Source organism: Mya arenaria, chromosome 9, assembly GCF_026914265.1.
Source record: "Mya arenaria isolate MELC-2E11 chromosome 9, ASM2691426v1".
Lineage (NCBI taxonomy): Eukaryota > Metazoa > Mollusca > Bivalvia > Myida > Myidae > Mya > Mya arenaria.
This window is the reverse complement of record NC_069130.1, coordinates 1,574,134-1,598,354: the sequence shown is the minus strand read 5'-3', so window position 1 is coordinate 1,598,354 and position 24,221 is coordinate 1,574,134. Positions and strand designations below refer to the sequence as shown.

Sequence of the window (24,221 nt, the reverse complement as noted above, 5' to 3'; positions counted from 1 at the left end):
TCATATGAGAAATACTTCCAATATTATACACTGTTAAAACAAGATTGAGCTTAGACTCGTGGTACTAAGGGTTAGCTAGAGACCCCCAAAGTTTTGGATTACAACATACCCAAAGTTGGGCCGCTTCTTATTACTCTCGTACATAAACCTATAATGCTTAAGGCATTTTGACAAGAACATTTATTAGTGACACTTCACCAAGTATATCTTAAGAGCATGCATGAACGAGCTTTGGTGCACATTTTCCAGATTCACAGACCAGAGCTATGTGATGATCTTATTCAGAAGAAAGTTAAACAGTCATTAAATATTATTCACATTTTTAGTCATTGTTTGATATAAACTATACACAACTTACTTTTTTTTTAAATATAAATTATTCTGTACATAAAATAGTGCCAAGATATTCGTAGTTTTTGGCTGAACGTTTATCTCTTCAACTAGACAATCATGAAATCGTCGGAGATAAGAGTAACTATGACCAGCGTTATTTCACACAATATGTTTAAATACATTACCAAATTGGAGTTAAAGCTGTATTAAGCAGTTCGAAAAAAAAGCAATCAGTTTAAAGTAAAACATTCTAAGTACATCCGTTACATTGATCATTGAATCGATATAGAACAAATGTTCTTATGTCCCCATGACTTCAATATTAAAATCGATATACATATTATAACATTTATAAACAAAACGTACTGCGCAGCAATGATATAATCTCTTAAAATATTGTTCATATATAGGTAGTGTAAAAACTTTGCAAATTAGGTAACCGCATCACCAGAAACATTTATTTATATGTGTTGTCTAAATCATAAAAAAACATGGAGTCGCCTGAATTCCTTGTCAACGACTAAGTGTCAATAGATGACAAAGTATAGATACAATAACACCCTAATGTAAACAGATCAAGATCTCAATATCAAAGACCAAATTTTATCAGTTAGAAGTTAATAAATCCCGAGCAATCTTTGAAATTCTGATAAATGAGCTGTCAATACGTTCTGTTTCTTACAAATTAGCATAAAAGACCGAGTGGTAAAAACTTTGAGCAAAGGAGTGATCTACTGTTTCAATATGTTTGTGGATAGAACGGGAAATAGCAGGTCATTTGACAACTGTCAAAGCATTTGTAAAAGTGCATATCCATAAATATTTAAGAGTATTCTGAAAGGCAAACGTAAACTAGGTCAGGGGAACAAAAAATGCAAGTCCAGTTAACTATGAGCGCAGTCACAGTTAGAATGCACGTCAAATCTCAATATTCTAGCAGCTCTTACTATGCGTTTGGTGCATCTATCCACTCGCCATAATGATAACAATTAATTTTGTAACCCTCCCGAAGGAAAGCGAAAACTTATCGTGACAGTAACTGAACGTTTTTGTCAAACTTGAACCATACACTGATATGTATACACTCGCTTATTACCTGTGACAATGATTTCCACCCGAGTCGCGTTTTTATTAATTTTACATGGACGGATTTATTAATAGTTAGTTATAATCCTGAACACGATGATCACTGCTTTCTAAGACAATTGAGCAACATGCGAATACTACTATCTTCTAGTTTGAATACGTTCATTTCATTTCAATAAAGACATGGAACAATGTAAGCGAATGTCACGCCAAACAGACTCCCCTAATTTTGAATACTAACTTAAACCCTAGTTTTAATCTTTTATAAGTGACCACGCCCCAAATCCGTGTAAGGTACACAGCTTCTTTGTATTTATATTTATCTTAATTGGCTTAGTTAGACAATTCGACAATCTACTATTAAAGTGTCAACCCTAAATGGCTCTGAGCCAATAAACAAATACACAGGAAAATTGGCCCCTACTGTGGCACAACTGCAATACACAAGAGCTGTACATCAGGGTATTATCATTTTAAACATCCCTTTAACTAGGCCATCAAGATAAAAAAAGATAATTATACCGACATTTAGGTTATGAAACCGGATCTGTTACATTAATTATTTTTCAAAACTGAAATGTATCAAGATGTTAATCAATTTGACAATAATGACATAATGTTATTGTTATTATTATACTGTCTTAAGTTTCAATATTGTTTACTTAAACTATTTCTATACACAACAGATGCCTTGCAAAATGCGTGTTTTAGTCTACCGAATATGATAGTGGCACTGTTTCTTCTTCTCGTCTGAACTCCAATGCTGCATGTTCTCAGATTGCATGATACTATTTCAGACAACACCGACAGACAATCCAAATGAAGCTTCGCCTATGACAACAACTGGTTTGTACATATTTTGTGAAACAACATATAAAATATAAAAATACACTATATACATAATCAGCAATTGAATGTTGAATTTGACGTTGATTTCAAGTTTGAATTATTCAATTTTAGATTCAGCCTCAAAACTGGAACCAACAGAAGAAGAATCGCCGTCTTCTAAAGGGTACAAAACTTCATTATTCATATCCATTATAACTCTGGGATGTACATCATAACTCCATTGACAGGAGTGTCGTTGATATTTATAAATCATTATGTTGGTGGTGTTTGTCTGATTTAGATCGATAATCAAATAATTATTTTTTAAGAAACGTTGTTTGCTCTTTTTATAAGATTCAACTTATCCTTGAACGGTTGTAGATGAAATTATTGCATCATTATATTGATCACTCTCGTTGGCAAGATGTTTACCGAGAAGGAGGTCTAATTGGTTGTTGGAATAGGAATAGCAGAAACAAAACACTTGTCCGTTCTGTCTATTATAAAAAAGGCTATTCAGTTGGGTAATGTTGGACACAACTAATAAAGGGGACGTTGTATAGCCTGAATGATGAGTGTGATGAGGTTCTGTACTGAAACAGTATACATATAATGCATATACACATGACCAAACCTAATAAGTATTGGATAAGAAATGATTATGTTAAAGAGCACACAAAGTCGTTCTAGTCAAGTAATGGGCAATAACTATGAAATGCTGGGTTGGAATATTATCCCTATTACCATTGTCAACCCATTGCACAATATTAGATATCTAATGTTCAAATACGATAGAGGACAAAGGGGATATGTATTTTTCTAGCACACCGGATAGGCATTTCCGGTGATTTCAGCCGTGCTGGAAAACTCCATCTGGCATCCCCAATGCCAGATGAGTCACGCGCTGTGACGTAATACTTTCAATTTCTTTTATTAAACACTTAATGTAACCATAGTAATGAGATTTCAATAGATGAGTTCCATTTACATTAACTTTACAATATATTCCTTAAAAACAAACCAAAATAAGCCTTTAAAGACGTGATAGCGAAGGAACTTATTGACGTATGCAGTGAATACAAATTACTGCGCGTCATGACGTCAGTAAACATCATCGCACGCGCTTTTTGGTGAAATGTACAAAAACGCGCTTTCTTATGTATTTTCTTCACAAAAAAAATGTAACTTAAGGTATGCTAGAAAAAAATATCTATCATGTGTGTCCGTTCCGGATAGAAAAATCCGACCCTCGGGCACGCTGCGTGGCAACGCAGGTGCCCTCGGGTCGGATTTTTCGATCCGGAACGGGAAGACATGACAGATATTATCAATATTACAAATTGAGTGCCATAACCCTAGAGTGAATAGTGTGATTTTGCCATTGAACGAACTATTCATCGAAAATACTCGAGATACTATGCTCAACTTTATCAATAATTTCATCAAGTAATATGTTCTTAAAATGAATTAATATAGACTGCCGTGGCGATATTTTGACTCCCAAGGTTATACAAATAGGTACGTTATAAACTCGTTCGTTGAACTAAGGTTATTTTATAGCAGATAACCAACTATAGTGGTTAGATATAAGTTCAAAGGGCTAGCAAGACTTCAGAGAAAACTATCATACGCAAATCATCATTACTATTACCATTATAAGGAGGCATATAGTGAAGAAGCTAAAGGTCTTTTACTACTAATCTTCTGAAGTGTTTTTACAGACCAGTTATTGCTTTTGACGGAAATCCTACTGTGTCGCCAGCCAGCAGCGATTCGAAATTATGTGAGCAATCTAGCAAGGTGGAACCAACACAGGTAAGTTCATTATATCTTGTTATAGAAATATATTGTATTTGAAAATACAAAATGGTTCTAGAACAGTGCAACAATATGTAAGCAATTTCTTTACTGATACATATTTTAAAGAAATACTTTAACAACGATTGTTTGCAAAATTATACATGTGGTTTTTGATAATGCCTGAACCAGATTTGACGTTCATTTTCAAGATTAGCAAAGGCGAATAAATAACTAAATAAATGGTCAGTTCTAAAACCTTATGTTCTACCTGGTAGATGTATGCCTTATTAAGTGATGGTTGTATTTGGTATTAAGTTAAACATTATTGAAAACTAGTCATCAATTTAAAGCCTTCCCTTGATATGAACAATTAGAAATAAGAGTCGTACACAAAACCTAACCTCGAAAGCAACATATGTTTTTTAACGGGTCAGTAATAAACGATTTAAATAGTTTATGAGAAATGACGTAATATGACAAGCGTTATCACTAAATACGTTTAAAACATTGACTGATTGGACTGATATCTGGAAACAGCGGTCAGAAATAGCTACCTGTTTAAAGTGAAACGGACAGTAACAAACTTTCAAACGACCTTGTTACACTTTTTTTAATCATTTGATAGAGGATAATTGTTTGTTTCAGTGAAAGATCGATATATATATATATATATATATATATATATATATATATATATATATATATATATATATATATATATATATTCCACTGAGTGAGCACCTAAAGCTATATTTTACAAATAACGTAGCCAGAAGTAAAATATTTACTATTTTATGTTCATGAGGTGAATTAATATTAATAAACAAAACAGTATGTCGCAAACACTCTGGTTCAAAGGCGATACACTGACTGATACCCACTCAGAAGAACACGGTAAGAGTGGAATCAAATGGATGTAAGGCTGGTAAAACATTAAGTATTGCCAAATATAAGACATCCGAATCGATGTCCAGTGAGCATGGTTCATTTTGCATTGCTGCTATAACAGTTCACTTACCAAGAGCTCGGGATGCTTTGTTTCAGGATTCCTATGTATACACTCGCATTTTAACTAATGACGTCATGCAGTCTTGAAATTGGTCATATTGTTGATTACGTAAAATAAATTAATTGAAATATTAATTTTTGCCCTAAGAAAATCTTTTGTTATAATTTATATGATTTATGTCTTAAATGTCTAATTATTTTCTTTCATACGGATAAATAAGCCCGATAACTCCGCATATAAATGATTAACAATAGGAATAAGAAATAAATACTCATGAACATTTAACGTGAATTATTTGCCATCATTTGTTAGAGCCTTGTTTTTAACTCTTTTAATTGGACAAATGTATCTATGGCTAGTTGTAATTCTAAACAAACTTATCACATTGATCGAACAGAATCGGGCATATTAAACAAACTATTTTATTCTCTTGAAAACGGCCAATTTAATAGAGGTCATGAAGGAAAGTGCTTGACTATGATAAAAACAATTACTAGAATTATAAAAACAACTTAAGATATATCTTAGAATAATAATGACAAGATTTATGTAACATTCTTTCGAACTTTTTACTTTGAATATTGACTTTATTTTTAACTGTGATGTATCAAGATAATAGATTTGGTGTATCAATGTGTTACTAACAATTTAATATTAATGCGAGAAGCTACAAAAACAAGTTCAGTAGCAAAATGTTTAAACATAAACCCGGTTAAATGGCACTGGGTAAACGCCAAAAACAAAGAACATAAAATCACAAACAAGAAACATGGAAGAACAGCAAAAACCTCCTCAAGAAGCACAGTGCATACATACTATATATATATATAAAACTAGGTATGTTTATCAAGGATTGTAAGGTACCGTCTTGGAACGGTCAGTAAAATGTAAATTTACTGGGGGGTTTAAACCAGTTAGTGCGCACAACCTCACTCTTATCCCAGCAATCCCGGAGTAAGGTAAAAAGTTCATTTCAAATCTTATCAACGTATGCATTTCCTTGAGGAAACATTAACCCCGTTTAATTATTAATAATTAATTATTAAAAGTTGATTATGACTTAAAACTCATTTGCATAAACAACAGTTGTCTTGAAACTCGTGTTGAGGACAAAATCAACTGATAGCCATACTTTTTGTTTTCTAAATTCGTTTGTATCTTGATTTAAGAGTTCACGATACTATTTAATGATACTATTTCAGGCAAGAAACACAGACAATCTGAATGAAGATCCACCTTTGAAAGAACCTGGTAAGTACATATTATTTTTAAGTGGAAGAAAACATAAATGAGAGTAAAATGTTAACAAAATCGAAAATTCTGTACCCTGGTTAATTTCAAGGTTATTGTTGTCTTGTTTCAGTTTCATCACAACAACAGATATCACAAGAAGACTCGTCAACTAAAACAGATCTAGAGTACGTACATTTATAATAATGTTCATGTTTATCTATAATTGTATATGAGAGACTATCAATATCATCTCTGTCCGAGAGTGTAAGAAAGGTTCATCCCAATCCGAGCGTAAGGTGTTTTACTGAACGAGGTTTACCGAGGGTTGGGATAATTCTTACACGAGCGGTTATAGTAGATGCTTTTCTCCCACTTCAGTTAAACAAAATAAAGTGATTTTTTTTGCTTGATCTCTTTTGTGCATACTGAAAATATGTATGTGATAATTCGTGGTTGTCATGGGTCTGCGCGCAGTGATTCAAATTATGTAAAAGTTTCTGACTGGAGAATGCAGCATTATTTCCTGAATGCAGCATGGAAACTGTTTTATCGTGTAATTTGAAGCCAGAGATAATTTGGATTTTAAATATTGCCACAAGACAACCTTTCCATGATGTTTGAGACGATGGTCTTTAACAAGAGAGGAAATTGTGTGATGAAAATACAAAAGGAGTTCCAAACGGGTACTTGTTTTATCTTTGCCCGTGGGCAAGATAAGAATTTCCAGCACGGCCAAATGTCTGGATTTACTCATCTTAGGTGGGAGAGTAGCAATTTCTTTCCACTAGCAGTATCAGTGGATGGGGGCGTCACGCTTAATGACCATGACTGCAAACGATACATTAACACTATGATCTTGCAGAGCGCTATTTTATTAGAACATATGCAGAGGGCAATAACGCACTCATTGTCTATATCTTAAGTGCATATGGATACCATTTCACCATATTGTCAGCCACAATATGATTGCTCTCAGGTTCCAACGGTCTCTAAAATGCACAGAAGGTACTTGTTTGACCCTTGAAACGGACTCGAACGATTTTAAGGTTTTGTTACAATCAAGCTATTGAAAATAAATGGGCATAGACTAAACTGTTGCATATTTTCATACACTTTGGACTTTCAAGTCCGGGTGACCAATACTCAAGCCAAGAAATATTTTCTGAAGCGATAAATAGAAGGCAATATAAACCCGATATACCTTTTCTCTCGTTTCCGGCATCTGATCATCAGGTTTCAATTTTGACATAGATATGTCAAAAGCAGACATCGTTAACCTCACTCGAACTGAAGTTGTTTGTCAAAATTAGTTATTACTATAATGCAGTTTAACGTTATATTAAATGAAAAGTGCCAATTTCTGACGACAGCGTGTGTTTTCAACATTCTGATGCAATGGTCCCATTAACTAAATGCTTAGCTAAATTACATCTTCGTTTTTTTTCGGCCATCTTGACCAACACGCTTGAATTATGGCCAAAAAGCGCAAACCTGCTCTTGACAATCAAATGACAATATTTAGGTGGGCTTCAATTCAGTGTTATCGGACAGAAACGGTCAAAACTTAAGAATTTTAGGAAAATAAAAGGATATATTTATTATTCTAGTTAAATGATAAACGTTTAAAAAACCCTCAATTTTTGACTTTGTAGGCTTTGTGAAATAATCCTTCAAACCCATTCTTGCAATGTGGAATATTGTTACCTCAGTACTAGTACTTATTAACACTACAGGCTTATATTCAGGGAACGAGGGCTAAAAAAGAAGAATATAGCATCTGTATATGAAGCATTCAATTTAGATAATGTAATATTCCTAGCATATGTGTGCATGTCTACGAAATCACTGTCTCATTCAGGTATGTGTCGACGCACGATTACAATGTCTTCAAGACACCCCAATGCCTAATAAGCACGAGAGAAGACAAAGTCCTTGAAGTATGCGGTAAAGTCCTTGACGAAATATCCCGCATAGACAAACCGTGTGTCGTCGTTGCAATTGCGGGTCTTTATAGAACTGGAAAATCTTATTTGATGAATCGACTTGCTAAAGCCGAATCAGGTATTTAGTAGAGCTTATCAATCTTAAGAATTCGATCCAGTGACGAAGATTAACATAGCGTTCTGTGTAGACAGAAATACAGATTAATGTATTTGCATCCTTTTAAGAACTAACTATTTACTACGTAACGGTTGCTTGTTATGCGCGTAAATTTTATATTCGAACAACGTTTCTCAAAATGTTTTGGGACACTAATACCCGTATAATAGGTTTTATTTTTTTCATCATGTTTGATCTTCATTTTTATTGAAAATAGAACTTATTTTATACAAATACCATGCCAAAGAAACCTTTATATTAATATACTATCAGCTATTTACATCCTGGTAATTACGTTTGTCTTTTCGAAGAAGGTATCGAAGTAGTCCTGCTTTTGTATATAATCTATGGATTAACAAATGGCAATAAAGTCCTTGCCTGTTGGTTTAGCGAAGCTCCAGATTCTATTTATCATTAGCAGTTGTAAGGAAATTTTTGCACCGGATATATATTTGTCGGTCACACCAGATTCTATCCATATTTGATATGCTGTTAATGTTTGTTTGTCATCAGTGTTGTCGTGTTGTATCAGTCTGTCCCTGCAACCTCGACTACATTTCCGATGGACGCATTGCTCATTTTAAATCGTAAAATAATACAGTAAGTCTTCAAAGTCCTGAACGAAAAGTAAAAACCGGCATGATGAAATCAATTCTCGTTTGACATTTTTTTCAATATAAATTTCATAATTCATTTTAACTGCTAATTTGAACAAATACGTGCTGCTGTAAAAATATTAGAGGCAGGGCAAAAATATTAGAGGGAAGGTCTGCATACTAAAAGCAAACGTTTGTATGACATGCCTTATGAAAAATAACAAGTAATTATATGTAAATACGCCGGCGGCGACAATGACCCCTGTTACGAGTAAACGCAGGGATCATTATCGCTTAAGGAACTCACCGACATTTTAATCACATGAACAACTAAATAAACTTATTACTTATAACGATCGAGATAAGGGATAAGATGGTCTTGTATGAATAAATATGAAGCAAAACCTAAATCCCTTATTCACAAATGAAAGTTATAAAGTCATGTGAATTATTTGCATATACAATTTAAAGTGAACTGTAATAACTTAATGCATGTCACGACTTTTATCATTTCCTTAACAAATGAATGTTTTCGTTTTGTTTCGATAGGCGATTGTTGCAACAAGACCGTTATTTTTTTGATCATACATACAAAATAACTTACATGTACTTCCATTTTATTTTCATTTATATTCTAAATATCGTAATTAAATGATTATAAAATATTATTTGACGTATTTCTTCCATTTCATGACCTCAAGTCTTCTTTGCCCTTTTTTCTGCGTATTCATTGTTTTATAGATTGAGGTTACCGCATCTTTTATATATCATCGAAAGAGAAAAACGAAGAGAAACTGCTCTAAATAACCTATTTCTTTTAGCAGCAATAAACATCCAAATATATGAAAACAGAAGTATTATAATTCGACAAATTGCATATCATTTGGTTATTGCATGCAGTTCAAAATGCTGGTGGAGTATCTATATTATGCAGGTTTTGCACTCGGTGACACAATAGAGTCAAAGACGAAAGGCATCTGGGTGTGGTGTAGAGACCATCCCGAACAGAAGGACACTGTGCTTATGCTTCTGGACACGGAAGGATTGGGAGACGCTGAAAAGGTAAATCATGATCCTGATGTAAAATGTTATCTTACAGGCAAAGAAGTGTATAATTTTATACAAATCTTGATACAAATACTTTTGATCGAAGTTAAATTCATGGGATAACATCTCTTTACAGGATGAGGGGTATATTTATATATTTAGTCGCGTATGAACAGCACAAAATTATTTGTTGTTGGCTAGATTTATATTACTATTCCTGTTACTGATATTTTCATCAGTGTAACCTGCAATACTTATTCGACGAACCTTAGGTTACTGAAAATGGAAGATAGGAATGGGTCACTTGAAAGATATTACCACAATATAAACAATTAAATTCAGAGTGATATCGACAATCAACCAGACAACTTATTAAACTTTCGGCTAGTGTTGACCATGTAAAAAAGACATGTTTCGTTTTTTGGGGTAAAAGGCAATAATTTTGTCGTCTTTTGTGGATTGCAGGGCGACGCAAACCATGACAACCACATTTTCACACTTGCTACACTGCTGTGCGGCACATTGGTGTACAACATGAAGGGAGCGTTTGATCAGGACGCTGTAAACAAACTCACGTATCCTTTAGTCGAACTATAATTTTGCTTACACATATTGCTTTTATCAGTTTCGTTACACGCATAATTACTTGAATATCAATAGAAAGGTTTAGAAGTTTGAAGTACAAAGTCAAATGGCAAAACATTAAAGGTTAGAGTGAAATTCATTTGCTTAGATTTATCTTGAATACAGAAACACAAATTTCCTAAAACGTTCTTTTAGTCCTTTTTATAGGTGTCATATTACCTCAAGCTTATTGACTGTTTCAAACGACATAAACCTAAGGAACATGTCACAAACAGCCTACCTTGTTTCATTTTTCAGCAGATTTAAACATGTACGTATTCATATCGATGTTAATTAAGCAAATAGAAAGTTGCATTTAATGCATTAGATAATAACTTCCTGCAAAGAAATAATAATCATTTAGTATTACTTCAGCAGATTTAATTATAAAACACTCGTGTAAGGGCAAACTTTTTTTATTTATTTAACTACTATGATAATTAATCTTATAAACTTACACTTACTTAGATAAAACGTATATGTTTTATATTTTTGATTTTTAATATAAATTTGTTACGTTTGATCCAATGAAGACGTTTGTCAAAAAGGAGAACAAACGTAAACAGGGGTAAAAGGATTCCTTTTACTTCCTGTGTTTGGAAGTAAAGTACATTGTATCTATAAATGAATCAGATTGGCTACCAATGACATTTCGCGTAATGATAGTTAAGACATTGATGAAGAAGGATTTTAAAATATTTCTGCGTTTTTCCGCTCATTTTGTTCAAAGAAAATAAATACATTTTTAAACTCTTTTGAACTTTTGTTTGGTGTAAATTTAATTGATTAGACATCAGTAAACCAGTATAAAAATATGTCTCCATAATAAAAAGTGACCTTCTTTCATTTTCAAATCAGGTTATTTCAGTACAGTAAAACATATCCGTTACGTGTACCTAAGGGATCTAGTATTTGTTTTTAATAAAACATTTTCGTTTCGATTTGAACATAATTCAAATACTTGATAACATGTAATTCTCTAAAAGCAGATCGTTTGGCTCCATCATTGATTTAAAAAAAAAACTCGCTTCTGATTTCCAGAACGCGGAATAAGAACTTAGTCATATCAGGATAAATTAATATGTATTTATATTGATTAACCTTAATGGGACAGATTTGTTTCTGAAGTGTCGAGAAACATCAAATTTGGCGGTCGATGTGGTGAAGGAAACAGTCTTTTGCAATGCGTCTTGCCTGGGTTTGTGCTCGCTTTGAGAGATTTTTCGCTGAGATTGATCAAAGGTGGTAGGCAGATAACATCAGACGAATACCTTGAAGAATATTTGGAAAGTAATACGAGAAAAGATGTTTCTTTCAACAAACCACGGGAATGCATCCGGAAATTTTTTCCACAGGACAAACGGAGATGTTTTGCGTTCCCTACCCCTGGAGATAGTGAAACATTGGAAAAACTAGAAAGCCTTACATTTGAAGAGCTTTCACCGAGATTTAAGACCGTTACAACTCTGTTTGTGTCATATATCTACAGCCAGGAACCAAAACAACTCCAAGTTAGCAAACCAATCAACGGACCAAGTAAGTGATTTCAAACGAGTTTATACAATGAAAAAAAAATATTGTTTTCGAAATGCCAAATAGTTTTTGAATCATGCTCTGGGCGAATTGTGCTGTTAAAAATAATAGGGGAAGATAGCTGTGCCCAAAAGCGGTTCAGGGTACATAACATATTGCCAGTAACCAAGAGCAGCATGGAAAAACAGCCAATTAAGACAGTTAACAGGGGATAAACAACTAGGACGACGTTGGGGTGACACGAGAGGTCAAATGTTGTTTATTAAATGGACAAGGACTTTTGGGGAAAACCTATGATAAACTTAATTGTGCATAGGTTAAAATTATTTTGTTCACGTAAACATAGTTGGATAACATTTTAGACTATAATACTGATAAATGTAATGCTTTCGTATTGAATAGAATAATTCAAACAAACGGTGCTAAGAAAGTAGTGGTAGGATTATTGTTTATATAAATGATAAAATTTCAATTGATGTTGAACAAGTTAAAACTTCTGATGACTGCATTTTGTGGTTGAAATTAAAAGGGAAATTATGCAATATGAATATTGACATATTTGTTTGCTTGTTGTAAAATGTGCCTCATGGTAGCAGTAGGGAAATATATCAGAATATTAATATCATTATTTGACTTAATGATTAATGATATTATTTATATAGAGAATAAGTACAGGGGTGGTTGTAACTTTATTCTGACTTGGGATTGGAATATTTGGACAGGTGACAAGGCTTATTATATTGATAATGAAAATGCACATGTTTTAGAATTTATTGCAAGATGATAAAGTTATGGATTATGTTTTTAATACCTAGAAAAATAAAGACAGAGTTGTTTAATAACATGGAGAAAATGTGTTCGAATTTTGTAAAACTACTGGTTTGACAATTTAAAAATGGAAGGCGTGGTTAAGATGATAAAAATGGTAATTACACATGTATAAATGTACAAGGATGTAGTGTAGTGGACTATGTTTTATGTAAAACAGACGTATTTGAATATGTATCAGCATTTGAAGTTAAAAAAAATATATATCTAATAATTTCGTGGTAAATTTTAGTATAAAAATTGTTTAGCAAGATGATAAGAGATGGATAAAAACAATAATCATTGGATATTGGAATTTGGATGTCATTATGAAATATTTGGTTATGTTTTAAGTGCAATGTTTAATAAGTTTTTTGATTTTGGTTATTCCCCAGACAAATGGTCAGAATGTTTTTATACCACTGAATAAGAAAGGGCCTATAAATGAACCAAGTACTTATAGGGGTATTTCTTTGATCAGCTCTGCAGGATTATAGTTTACAAAAGTTACTTATTAATGGCAACAATTTACTAAGTGTTGCCGATGTCACCTCTGTGCCACCAAAGTTTTCGGCTTTTCACGGCTTTCTTTCTTTGCAGTGTTTGTCACGCTAACAAGAAATTATGTGGACGCTTTTGCAAGAGGATCTGTGCCTGATGTTGACGATACATTTGCAATGGTTGCTAAAATCGAAAATCAAAGAGTGAAAAACGAGTGCATGCACATGTTTCACTCCAAAATGAAGGAATTGCTGTTGCCTCTTCCATCAAAATTGCTTGATAAACATTTCACGGATGCCCGATGGTCTGCGCTTGAATACATGCGTACAAATACTATCAAGGATATCGCCAATGCTGTTGAAAGAGATGCTCAAGTTTGTAATCTAATTTCACCATTATCGCATATTCAGTTCACGTTGCATCAACATCCTATTGTTGGGCTTGTCACACTAGTCCGCTTAAAATCAGTTCAATGACAATTGGTGCTTGACCAAGTTAAATGCACAAGTCGGTAAATAATACACTTTTCATTCCAATGTGAAATACATGAATTTGTCTAAACCTGTCTTTAATTCTTACTAACAAGAACACATTTTGCATCCCGGATATGCAATTTTAGATGACCACAGGCTAAATGAGTTACGTGCCACTTCTTTGTTATTATATTATGAGTTTAATGGAATCTAAATTTTGACTTTTTCATTTATCACAACTTAAGATTTATTAGTAATTTCAAAATGTAATATATCATCTTAAAAAGGCGTACTCGCTATCTTTTGGAATGTACAAACATGCGTTTTCATCATATATTCACACAAATTTGAAAGCATAACAGCTTGCGTTTCCTTACCCGATTGAATATTTGAGCATTCTAAAACACTGCAAGCTCTGTAACCGGTCCGCCTGGCTGAAAGTTCGATCCGAACAGCATGAAGATTATCATCTGTTTTAAATATTTCTAGGACGAATCGCAAATGCGTTTTTATAATAATTCCATTTAAGATAAGATAAGATACAATAAGATATGTTTGTTTCCAATCATGGGTCATAAGACCTGACATGTTAACCAAAGCGTACGTAATGCATAAAACATACAAAACTAACATACGTTGTAAAGAAAAATAAGACTTTATTTACATGACTCAGTTAAGTTTTTCAAACAGACCATTTTATGAAATACCTGCATACCATAGTCTTGTTTTTATAATAAAGAATGAGCGTATTTGTAACTGATCATATTTTTAACTTAGAGGTTAGTTGGTTAGTGTGTGCATCGTAAAATGGCATCTTTGGTAAGATGCTGTAGGTAGTTTGGATGGGAATAATATTTTTCAATTAATTCTCAAACCCAGTATAAGAAGTAAAGTAACAGTGAAATAAGAAACACATGAACTAGCATATCATTTTAAAATACCAATAACAATAGTAATACATCCAAATTGTCCATATTAATACAATAAAGTATTCTAGTATATCACATAGTTTTGCCTAAATTGGGGTAGAGTAACTGAACTATATTGGTGTTCCGCGCCGTTATTGAATCTAACACTACCTTAACAGATAGCATTCATATACAAAGAGTGCTAACTGTTTAATTACAGATTCATATTCATTTTTTAAACAACCCTGTAACTTTTCTATCTGATAACGATAAGAAATTTAAATTTTGTGCATGTTAAACACTTTGAGCAAAGAACGAAATTCTAAACGAAAGCAAGCGATTGATAAGGCCAAGTGGTAAATACTTCAATGAGTCAGATATCAAATTATATATATATATATATATATATATATATATATTACAGATGGAAATGGACTTGTTCCAGCAACAGTGTCAACGAGCAAATGAAGAGAAAATAGAGGAACACTGTAGAAACATACTTGACGGTATGGAATCCTTATGTAAGCTGAAAGCGGGGTCGGAAAACAAAGAATATGAAGTCCTCGGAGGCCATAGAATTTTCAAACGAGACGTGGACAACGTTAGGAAAGAGTATGAGCAAGCTCTTCTGCGATATGAACAAAGAGAGGTAAATCATATTATAATACGCGGAAATACTGTTTTCTTTTTATAGAAAAAAGCTAAGTTTAAGTTCAATCGATTCAGAATCTGTCCTAACATTTTATTATGCAAATGGTTTTGTTCGTTAACCTTAGGATGATGGTCTCATGGTGAGTTATTCTTGGCATAATTTGTCCGTTATACGTCATCAAATTTGGCATAATAAGCAAATTGTCCTCCCAAACCATTCAGTCAATTTCAATCAACTATAATGGAACGTCCTTGGGAATATCAGCGTTAAGATAATTTAATTGATTCAAAACTGAAAAGCAAACAACATAAATATGTTTTGAAAAAAGACTGCTTAAATACATTAACTGAACTGCTTCCTGCTGCGCACATTTCGAAAGGCCTGTGTTAGTTCAGTTACGATATAAATGCGCGGAATTTCGAAATTGTTCTTGAATGAGCCGCCATGATATCAACCGATTGTTTATTTCTTTTGAAACCACGGTGTTAAATATTTAAATAATGTACAATGAATGTCACGAGTGTCCCTCGAATACTTTTATAACATGGCCGTTCTCCCTGATGTCTGTGTTTTAAGGAACAACCTTAAACATAGACTTTAAGTGCAGCAATGCAGCAGTTTTTTACTTGGCTCAAAATCTTTGCTATCTTTTTTATATTTAAGCCAATGGCAATGTGATTTTAAATTTGAATGCAGCTAATTAATTTCAATTGTAAGATTTATGCCTGCGAGCAGGCTTATGCAAATATCGCGACACAAGTATTTTGCATCTATTATCAACTTTGGTCACATAAATCTTAATCAACACATATACATATTCAATATCCTGTACTCCAGTGAAAATTTCCTTTCATTTTTGTGCTCATTAAGCTTAACTGATAAATTCCTCCGCCTTGCCAGATTTTCTTCCTACATCCACACCCGGTAATCTCTGTGTATTCACCCGGAGTCAATTAAACAGAATACTAAGTCCACATGTGCTCTGTTATGTATTTTTCATATCTGAATAATTTGATTGGTAAGTGAGTAATAAATAAATGATGATCTATCAATAATTAGTTTTGCTTACTTCGACCATACTGGTTGGCACTGGGTAAACGCCAAAGACATAGAACACAAAAAAAACCCACAAACAAGAAACATGAAAGAACAGCACAAAACTCCACAAACACCACAGTGCATACATACATTATATAAAATTTTTTTATCAAGTATTGCTAGGTACCGCCTTGGAACAGTCAGTAAAATGTGAATTTCCTGGGGGTATAAACCATTTTAAGTGCACCAACTTTACTCTTATTCCAACAAACTTTCGTAAAGAAAAACATTAAAAGGTAAATCTTATCAAAGTAAGCATTAACTTTAGGAAAATAATAATTTAAATAAATAATAATAAATTTATAGGTAACCCACCAATTCTTCTATAACTAGAGATCCCAACTCTATCTGCAGACGGGGGAATACAATTCAGAGCACTTAATGCAGAATCTATTCAAGGATACGATGCAGTCATTGTATGAAACTATGAGCGACACTCACAGACTGCTTCATAAGATGAAAGGTTTAAAACTGTGTGATCATAGAGCATCATTGTACTAAAACTGGGGACAAATATGAAAGACATAATTAGAAATGAAAGCGACATATTTTATCTAATAATTTCTTCCGAATGATAACCTATGTAAAGCATTTGAAGAAAATGACGTCACAAAGTTGTGCCTCTTTTGACACTGCTTCACGTACCTCAAACTAATTTGGCTCAGAACTGTGCACTGCCATAATCATATTTAATTATTAATTTCAGATCGGATTGGTTTGGAGTAGTTTTGCAAATGAACTTTCTTCGGTTGAAGATTATATCCTTGATAAAGACAATGAGCTTTCTCAGGAAGAAAAAAGGAGTAAGTATTTAAATTATGTGTCTTTAAATATAAATGGATGGTTTGCACGTTAATATTTATATGAAAAACTACAAAAATAAGCTTAGCAACCATCATTGAAACATAAACCACTTTTTATGGCACAGGGTGAACGCCAAAGACATAAATTCTGAACACAAAACTAAACAATCACAAGCAAAACTCGTCTTGTTAAAACCTAAATTAGCTAGTATGTTTCTTAATCAGATATACATCGCATGAAGGTATACGATGTTTAATCATTGTGTGTTTAACTAGGCATTTGTCTGTTATGTTTAATTTGGGTGCCTTATAACCACATAAGTAAACATGCGTCATGTCATTTTCATCAACACTTTGATTTTTAATGTCTATCGAGTAAATCATATTTGACGTATGTTTCATATAACAAACCACACGTTTTCCTTTTTGGAATCACTAAGAGGTGATTCTTTTATATACTTTTCATAAAAATGAAAACATATACAAATCATGAAAACGACAAATAATTAACAAGAACATCATGATATACAACTATTTCATATCAAAACATTGCGTTTTCCTTATCAAATACAACAGAATATTCTTAGTTGCTTTTAAACTTCATAATAACCTCATTGAGAAAAAGACAATGCATTCCGTTATTTTTATTGATTTTTTAATATTGTAAAGGTCTGCATTTAATGATGCACATAAGTTAACAAAGTTCTGCCTACTTTCGGATAAAAAGTACGCTTTGTATATCTGTTAACGTTTTTCAGAAAAAATAGTGTTGATACAATTATACTCTTTGTATTCAATTTATATACAATTATAAGTATTCTAAGGCTTTTTATGTTCTATGTCTTTGGCGTTTACCCAGTGCCATTAAACCGGGTTTATGATTAAACTTTTTGCTACTGAGCTTATTTCTGTATTTCTTTTCGCATAAATATTTTCCTCTGTTGATGTATATTACAATGTTTAAGGTGTCATTTATTTTCGACCCAAAATAAGAAAGAAACGGGCAATCGATAAGAAAGTGGTCGTAGGCTTCGACTTCTTTGCAGCGATTACAAAGAGGACTTGCTGAAAAAAACTCCAGCCGAATAGGTTTAGATTTGTAATCATTTGAACTTGAACTGTTTATCTTTATTTTCTGAAATCATCAAACGTAAAAAAACATGATCGCCAGTCGGTTGGTTTGTTGAATGCGTCCTGCTAGTATTAATGTAAAAAGGATTTCAAATACAACGTTTATTATTGTGTTTACCACCGAAATCCGGTTAAATTTCATTTCTAAAGTGTGCACAATTCTTTTAACGTCTATTTCACCAGATAATGAAATTATACAGTTTAGAAACATAAATCCAGAGTCAATCTACTTTGAATAGTAGACATTTATAATTGAATTTAACATATTGATGTTTCCATAAACTTGCGTTCAAATTGAATGGAAATCATTTTCAATATTGCTTGACCTTAAAATTAATTTAAATTCTAACCACGTGTTGATCAAGTCTCGGAAGAACACTGAGAGTTTCTGGTTTTGTCCAGATAGGAATTTAAGAGGGTCTAAATTCATATTGAAGACAAGATAGTTTGGTCCGAATTGATCAAGAATATGATGCTAATATTTTCCCCTTTTCGTTTGATTTTGATTTTAAGAAATTTACCCATTTAAGTTTTTTGCTTTTAGAATAGTATTTGAAGTCAGGAACTTCCAGACCACCTTCGAGTTTATTTCTTATGAAAGTTGGAAGTAATAAAAGTAACATTATCTCTTTTGTCATTCCAAATGATTTTAAATATTAAAGAGTTAACCATTTGATAACATTATTGTGACTTAAAATAATTTGCGCTAAATTTGTAAGTTTGGGCAGCATCAATGATTTTATAACAGTGATTTTGCTCAACAAGGGTTTCGTTTCTTTCAATTGCTTATAACCTGACATTGTAATTTTTTGTTTAAATTAATGCAATCAGTTTTGTTGTTTCCAAAATAAAAACCTAGGGATTTTATACATTTTGTCGTGAAATTGTTATTGTAGTTTTTATCCGTGCCATTATTTTTTTGGTTACCTATCCATAAAACTTGTGTTTGAAGTATATTGAGCTTCAGCCCGGAAAAATTACCGTATTTATGAATAATATCCAGGGCTACTGGGAATTCAGTTTCATATTTTAAGAAATAGGGTTGTGTCGTCTGCGAGTAATGTAATTTTTAAATGAGTGTTTTAAACATTCACACCTTTAAGCGCTTCCTATATTCTTATTTCAAGTGCAATGACTGGTAAGCTTTAAAGAGAAGTACGTTCAGTTCTGCCCGGAACGTTCTGTCTGTTTCGGAAAGTCACGCAAAAATGTCACTTAAACTAGCATACCCTTTAATCTAAATACTCTAGAGGTTAAGATCATAATGGTGTCAATTATCAGAAAAGCAAACAGCAATGCGATGAGTTTGGTTCTCTTTAAAGAAGATTCTGAGGCAAAAGTGAATTCTGCAATACAAAGCTTTGTCCATTCAATTCCAATAGTCGTTGAACTTTACTGTCAAAGGTTAGTTTAGTTCCTACACGTATAATTTAATAAAAAAGCATTTCCACCTGCGTTCAAATGAAGTGGCAATTTTCACACCTGTGTGAGACTGGTTTATCCATATAGTAATAATGACAGTTTAAATAATGTGTTCCGTTTTATATTTAAATAAAACATGCAATATATGTATAAATCGATGAAATGAATTATTACCACTTTGACATTCGTCGACGACCAAAAAATGACAAATTTCATAACCTCATTGTTTTTTCTTCGTCAATGCTTAATTTGAAAATGGTTCTATCAATCTTAACTTGATCAAAAGTAATTAAAAAATTTTAAGGGGAGAAAGAAGAAATTGCAAATGCAATGGAACAAATGAGGGTCGAGATGGCAGAGGACAATCAGAAGGCTTTAGAAAGACAAAAGAAGGATATTGATGAGCAACAACTAAAGTTGAATGCAGAACGCGAAAGACGAGACAAAGAACAGGAAGACAAGCTTACAGGCTTTCAGAACAGGATTGCAGCTCTTGAAACAAATACGGAAGACCAACAGAAATTACTTGAGCAAATCCAAGCATTGCGTGAGAAAGACAGGCGAGAACATGAGGAAAAGACTATTGAACTCGAGGATATGTATATACGTGAAAGGAAAAAACGGACAGAAGAAAATGCAAAACACCAAGAGAAGTTAAGAATTGAAAAGGAACAACGGGAAGGACTGGAGAAGAAGGAACGGGAACGAAAAGACAAGTTTGTATCTACAAGAATATGGGATGCTTTTTGGAATTATTAAGATACGATTTTTGAATTATAATAAAAACCACGATATCTGGGAAATTAACTAAGAGAATTTACCTTAACATTTTGAATGTTGAAAATAATATTACAGCAGGTCATGATCATACTTTAAAAATAGATATATATATTTATATATCGATATATGTTTCCTAAACATACCAGTAGTTTGTTGGCTAGGAAATGCTGTAGCGTCGCTAAAATCTCGAGACAGAAAAAACTGACACAACCTGAAATAAATAGCACTACCTTATTTTACTCTCGCTAGCAGAAGTAAATATCAAGAAACATAATATTCGAATAAAGCAAGAAGCAGATGACAGTTCCGATCTATTACGACAACAGGTTCACTAGTTGTTTGCCATTTCTAAGATCATCAATTGTAACATAACCATTAACAAATCGTATTGAGCAAATCGCCAAAATAGGCGAATTCGCATCATTCAAATGTATAGTGATGATCTTGAAAACTTCCCTCAGTTTGCATTTAGTGATCGTCAAGTGACCCTTCTAAAATTCACTTTCGACAACGTTGCTAACATGGCCACGCTGACGCTTCGTCTTTTTGAAATGATGATTTGCATATATGCGTGAAAAAGTACTGTAAATGTATGTTATTCGTGTGTGCTGTGACATTTAATATAACTATTTTTATGTAACAAAATGTTTTATTTTGCTGAAAAATAAAACCTTTTTTATTATGATGATGCTCTATGGACTTGATTCGCTTAATAGAAAAAATCAGAAACTGATTTATGTCATCGAGATACATTCATAGTAACTGTATTTAAAGGTGGTAGTAGAGGAAACGTTTAGATTTTCAAACTAAAATTATAAAATAAAAATCTTGATTGTTCTCCCTAACTTTAATTATTGAACTTGAAGCGATATACATTTTTCTCGTCATCGGTTACAAATAAACTCTCGCCGGAACGCTTTCATATCAACACTAAATGCACAATGAAAGACAAAGAAGATTGGTTTCACGATCAATTCTAGGACGCGAACGTATTTTCAGTCTAACTCCGATAATGAGAATTAGCATTTAGTAATCAGGTTTCGCTTTTACAATTTGCGTAAAATAATAAGCCTGAAAAAGGTAACAGAGCCAATAATAATAATTATATTTTTATCCGTCTGAATTTGTTAAACTGAAACGAATCTGTTTCCGGTGTAGGATCAACCAGGTTGTTTGTTCTGATTTATGCATTCTATATTGCTTGAATCATGCCGTGTGTTTAAAATGAGAATATTCTAACAAGTTTTAAGGTGTTTCTTTTCGATTTAGTTTGTATTAGGACAAAGATTAATCAATTGACATGACGTCGACACAAACTCGCATAAATATCCTAATGTGCATTCAATTTTGGGACCAAAATGCAATCGAACTCAGTTTGCTTAAACTTATCAACAGTATAGGTAATCATAACATTATTCTCTAATTACTCATTGTACTCGATACGAGTTAATTTTTGCCGATTCGGTGTTTCACGAGGCAATATATTTGATTTTTAAGACCTTGCATTGTTTCTGTGTCATTATTAACTAAATACTTTTATTAAAAATATACTATTTTGCGTCTTGTCAGAACATGAAACTACCTTAAGAGATACACTTACCTACCGGGACATCGGAAAACCGAAAACGTCTTCTTCTTCTTCTTTTGCTTTTTTTTGTTACCGACAGTTGTCTTCATTCGAGTTAAGCGTCATGAAAATTGAATAATCATCTTACTTGGTCGAAAATGTGTATAAATGTGTAGACCTTTATTAGTAATGAATTATTGTGTACTATTAATCTCTGACTAGTAAACGTTGTCAATTAAAGCTGAACTAAACAAAAGGGAAACCACAAAAATTGGAAGCGTTTATCTCTGCTAATATTTAGTCATAATGCTCAATTCGTATTAGTCATTTGCTCGGGATTATTATAGTGGTTGAAGGCTTTCGTGTTTCCTCACCAATATTTATTTAAAATTATTCGGCTTGCTCCAATTTAACGTATTCAATTGAAGTGATCTTTTATTTCGCACGATTCTTAACCGAAAAGCACCAAACGTTACATATTGTTACGCCGGAGCTTTATTATTCTTATATTTGATGTCAAAAAATAGATCTGACGATACCTGATTTTGATTTGCGGTATAATAGTCTTATAAGCCTGCGACCTACAGCCTAAAATCGACATAATGCTATAATGAAATAAAATGAAAGCTTTTGGGGTTAATGTCAGAATAAAAAGATGATAGCGAGAAAACTTAACCTAAATTTTATGATGTTATGTATTTCATATAATAGGGTTAAATCTTTTATGAAGAAAATATCTGATAAAACATATTGTTTTATTAACTCAGATCTGGTGAACATTAAGAAAATGAATGAATGAAACAGGTTAAACGTCTGATTTCTTATACTTATAGTGTTTATTTCTTATCTTAAAAGTAAGTTAGGGTTATCATGAAAGGCATTTTAAAATAATCGTTTGTTTGTCAGAGGTAAATACATTTATTTTTATTTTTTTGCTGTTGTTTTTAACGTATACGTAGTGTTTAGTTTTAAGATTGTATGATTTCTTTGATGTGAGGTTTCAATAAAATGAGTGTATTCTATTGTTTGTATTGTTTATTTATATTATTATTAGTAGTATTGTCATTAAGGTCCCTGAACATTGAACAGTATTTGCCTAAGGGAAAAATACAGCAACCGGTAACTATATGCAATGTGACTAAGAATTACAGAAATTGATTATTTTCGTAATCCATGCATCCGGAAAAGGCTATTGTGCTGTATTAGCTAAAAGTGTTTTTCATTTTTTTCTGCCGATTATTTATTTCCATTTTGTTTGCTCAACAGTAGCAAATGTGTTAAACACCCTTTGAGTTGTCTCATTCGTATGATTTGCCGACATTTCTCCAACAACGACACAAAACGTTCAAGGCAATTTAGACCATATGATTAAATATTCTTATTGCGTCAAAGTTTTGAAGGTGTGTCGTAGGAATATACTTTTTTATTTTGGTACTATTGTTTCGAACATTCTTTTTAACAGATTCGTATTCACAGTTATCAAATTTATGTTCATTATTTACAACATCAACTTTTTTTAAAGGGCCTCAATTGAACTTCGAACGAAATCCTTATAAACGAAACGAACACTTAACTACGATAATGTAATAGACAACTCGCTAAACGTGCTTATTGTTAGAGATTCAATGTTTGGCATTAGCGACATGTCCACGAGAAGGAAAAGAGTACACAACATAAAATGTCTGCTTTTCATTAAAAGCAGAACCTCTATGTCGACAGAATTTCATTGTAGTTGCAAGGCATTTGCAAATCAAAATAATTTTAATGTGTAAAACATGGCATGATTGAAAGTAGCCCACGTTTTAACCCGCATGTAAGCAATTTCGAGTAATGATGTCAAAACAAAACAACTGTATAACAAGTAATAGGTGAATGTTTCAAAAGTTAAAA

General features: G+C 32.7%; 1 protein-coding gene across 1 annotated transcript in view; it reads left to right on the top strand.

Moving 5' to 3' along the window:
* The window catches only part of LOC128245593 (guanylate-binding protein 1-like), a 50,177-nt gene extending 26,824 nt beyond the window's left edge, over positions 1-23,353 (top strand). Inside the window, exons 16-28 of the mRNA XM_052963798.1 lie at positions 2,217-2,265; positions 2,380-2,431; positions 3,969-4,062; positions 6,259-6,307; positions 6,420-6,474; positions 8,148-8,350; positions 9,920-10,047; positions 10,498-10,607; positions 11,771-12,192; positions 13,597-13,871; positions 15,303-15,527; positions 17,335-17,431; positions 20,289-23,353. Of these exons, the coding sequence (XP_052819758.1) occupies positions 2,217-2,265; positions 2,380-2,431; positions 3,969-4,062; positions 6,259-6,307; positions 6,420-6,474; positions 8,148-8,350; positions 9,920-10,047; positions 10,498-10,607; positions 11,771-12,192; positions 13,597-13,871; positions 15,303-15,527; positions 17,335-17,431; positions 20,289-20,743 (2,214 nt within the window). The 3' untranslated portion in view covers positions 20,744-23,353. The remainder of the gene's footprint in view (positions 1-2,216; positions 2,266-2,379; positions 2,432-3,968; positions 4,063-6,258; positions 6,308-6,419; positions 6,475-8,147; positions 8,351-9,919; positions 10,048-10,497; positions 10,608-11,770; positions 12,193-13,596; positions 13,872-15,302; positions 15,528-17,334; positions 17,432-20,288) is intronic.
* The last annotated feature ends 868 nt before the right edge of the window (positions 23,354-24,221 follow it).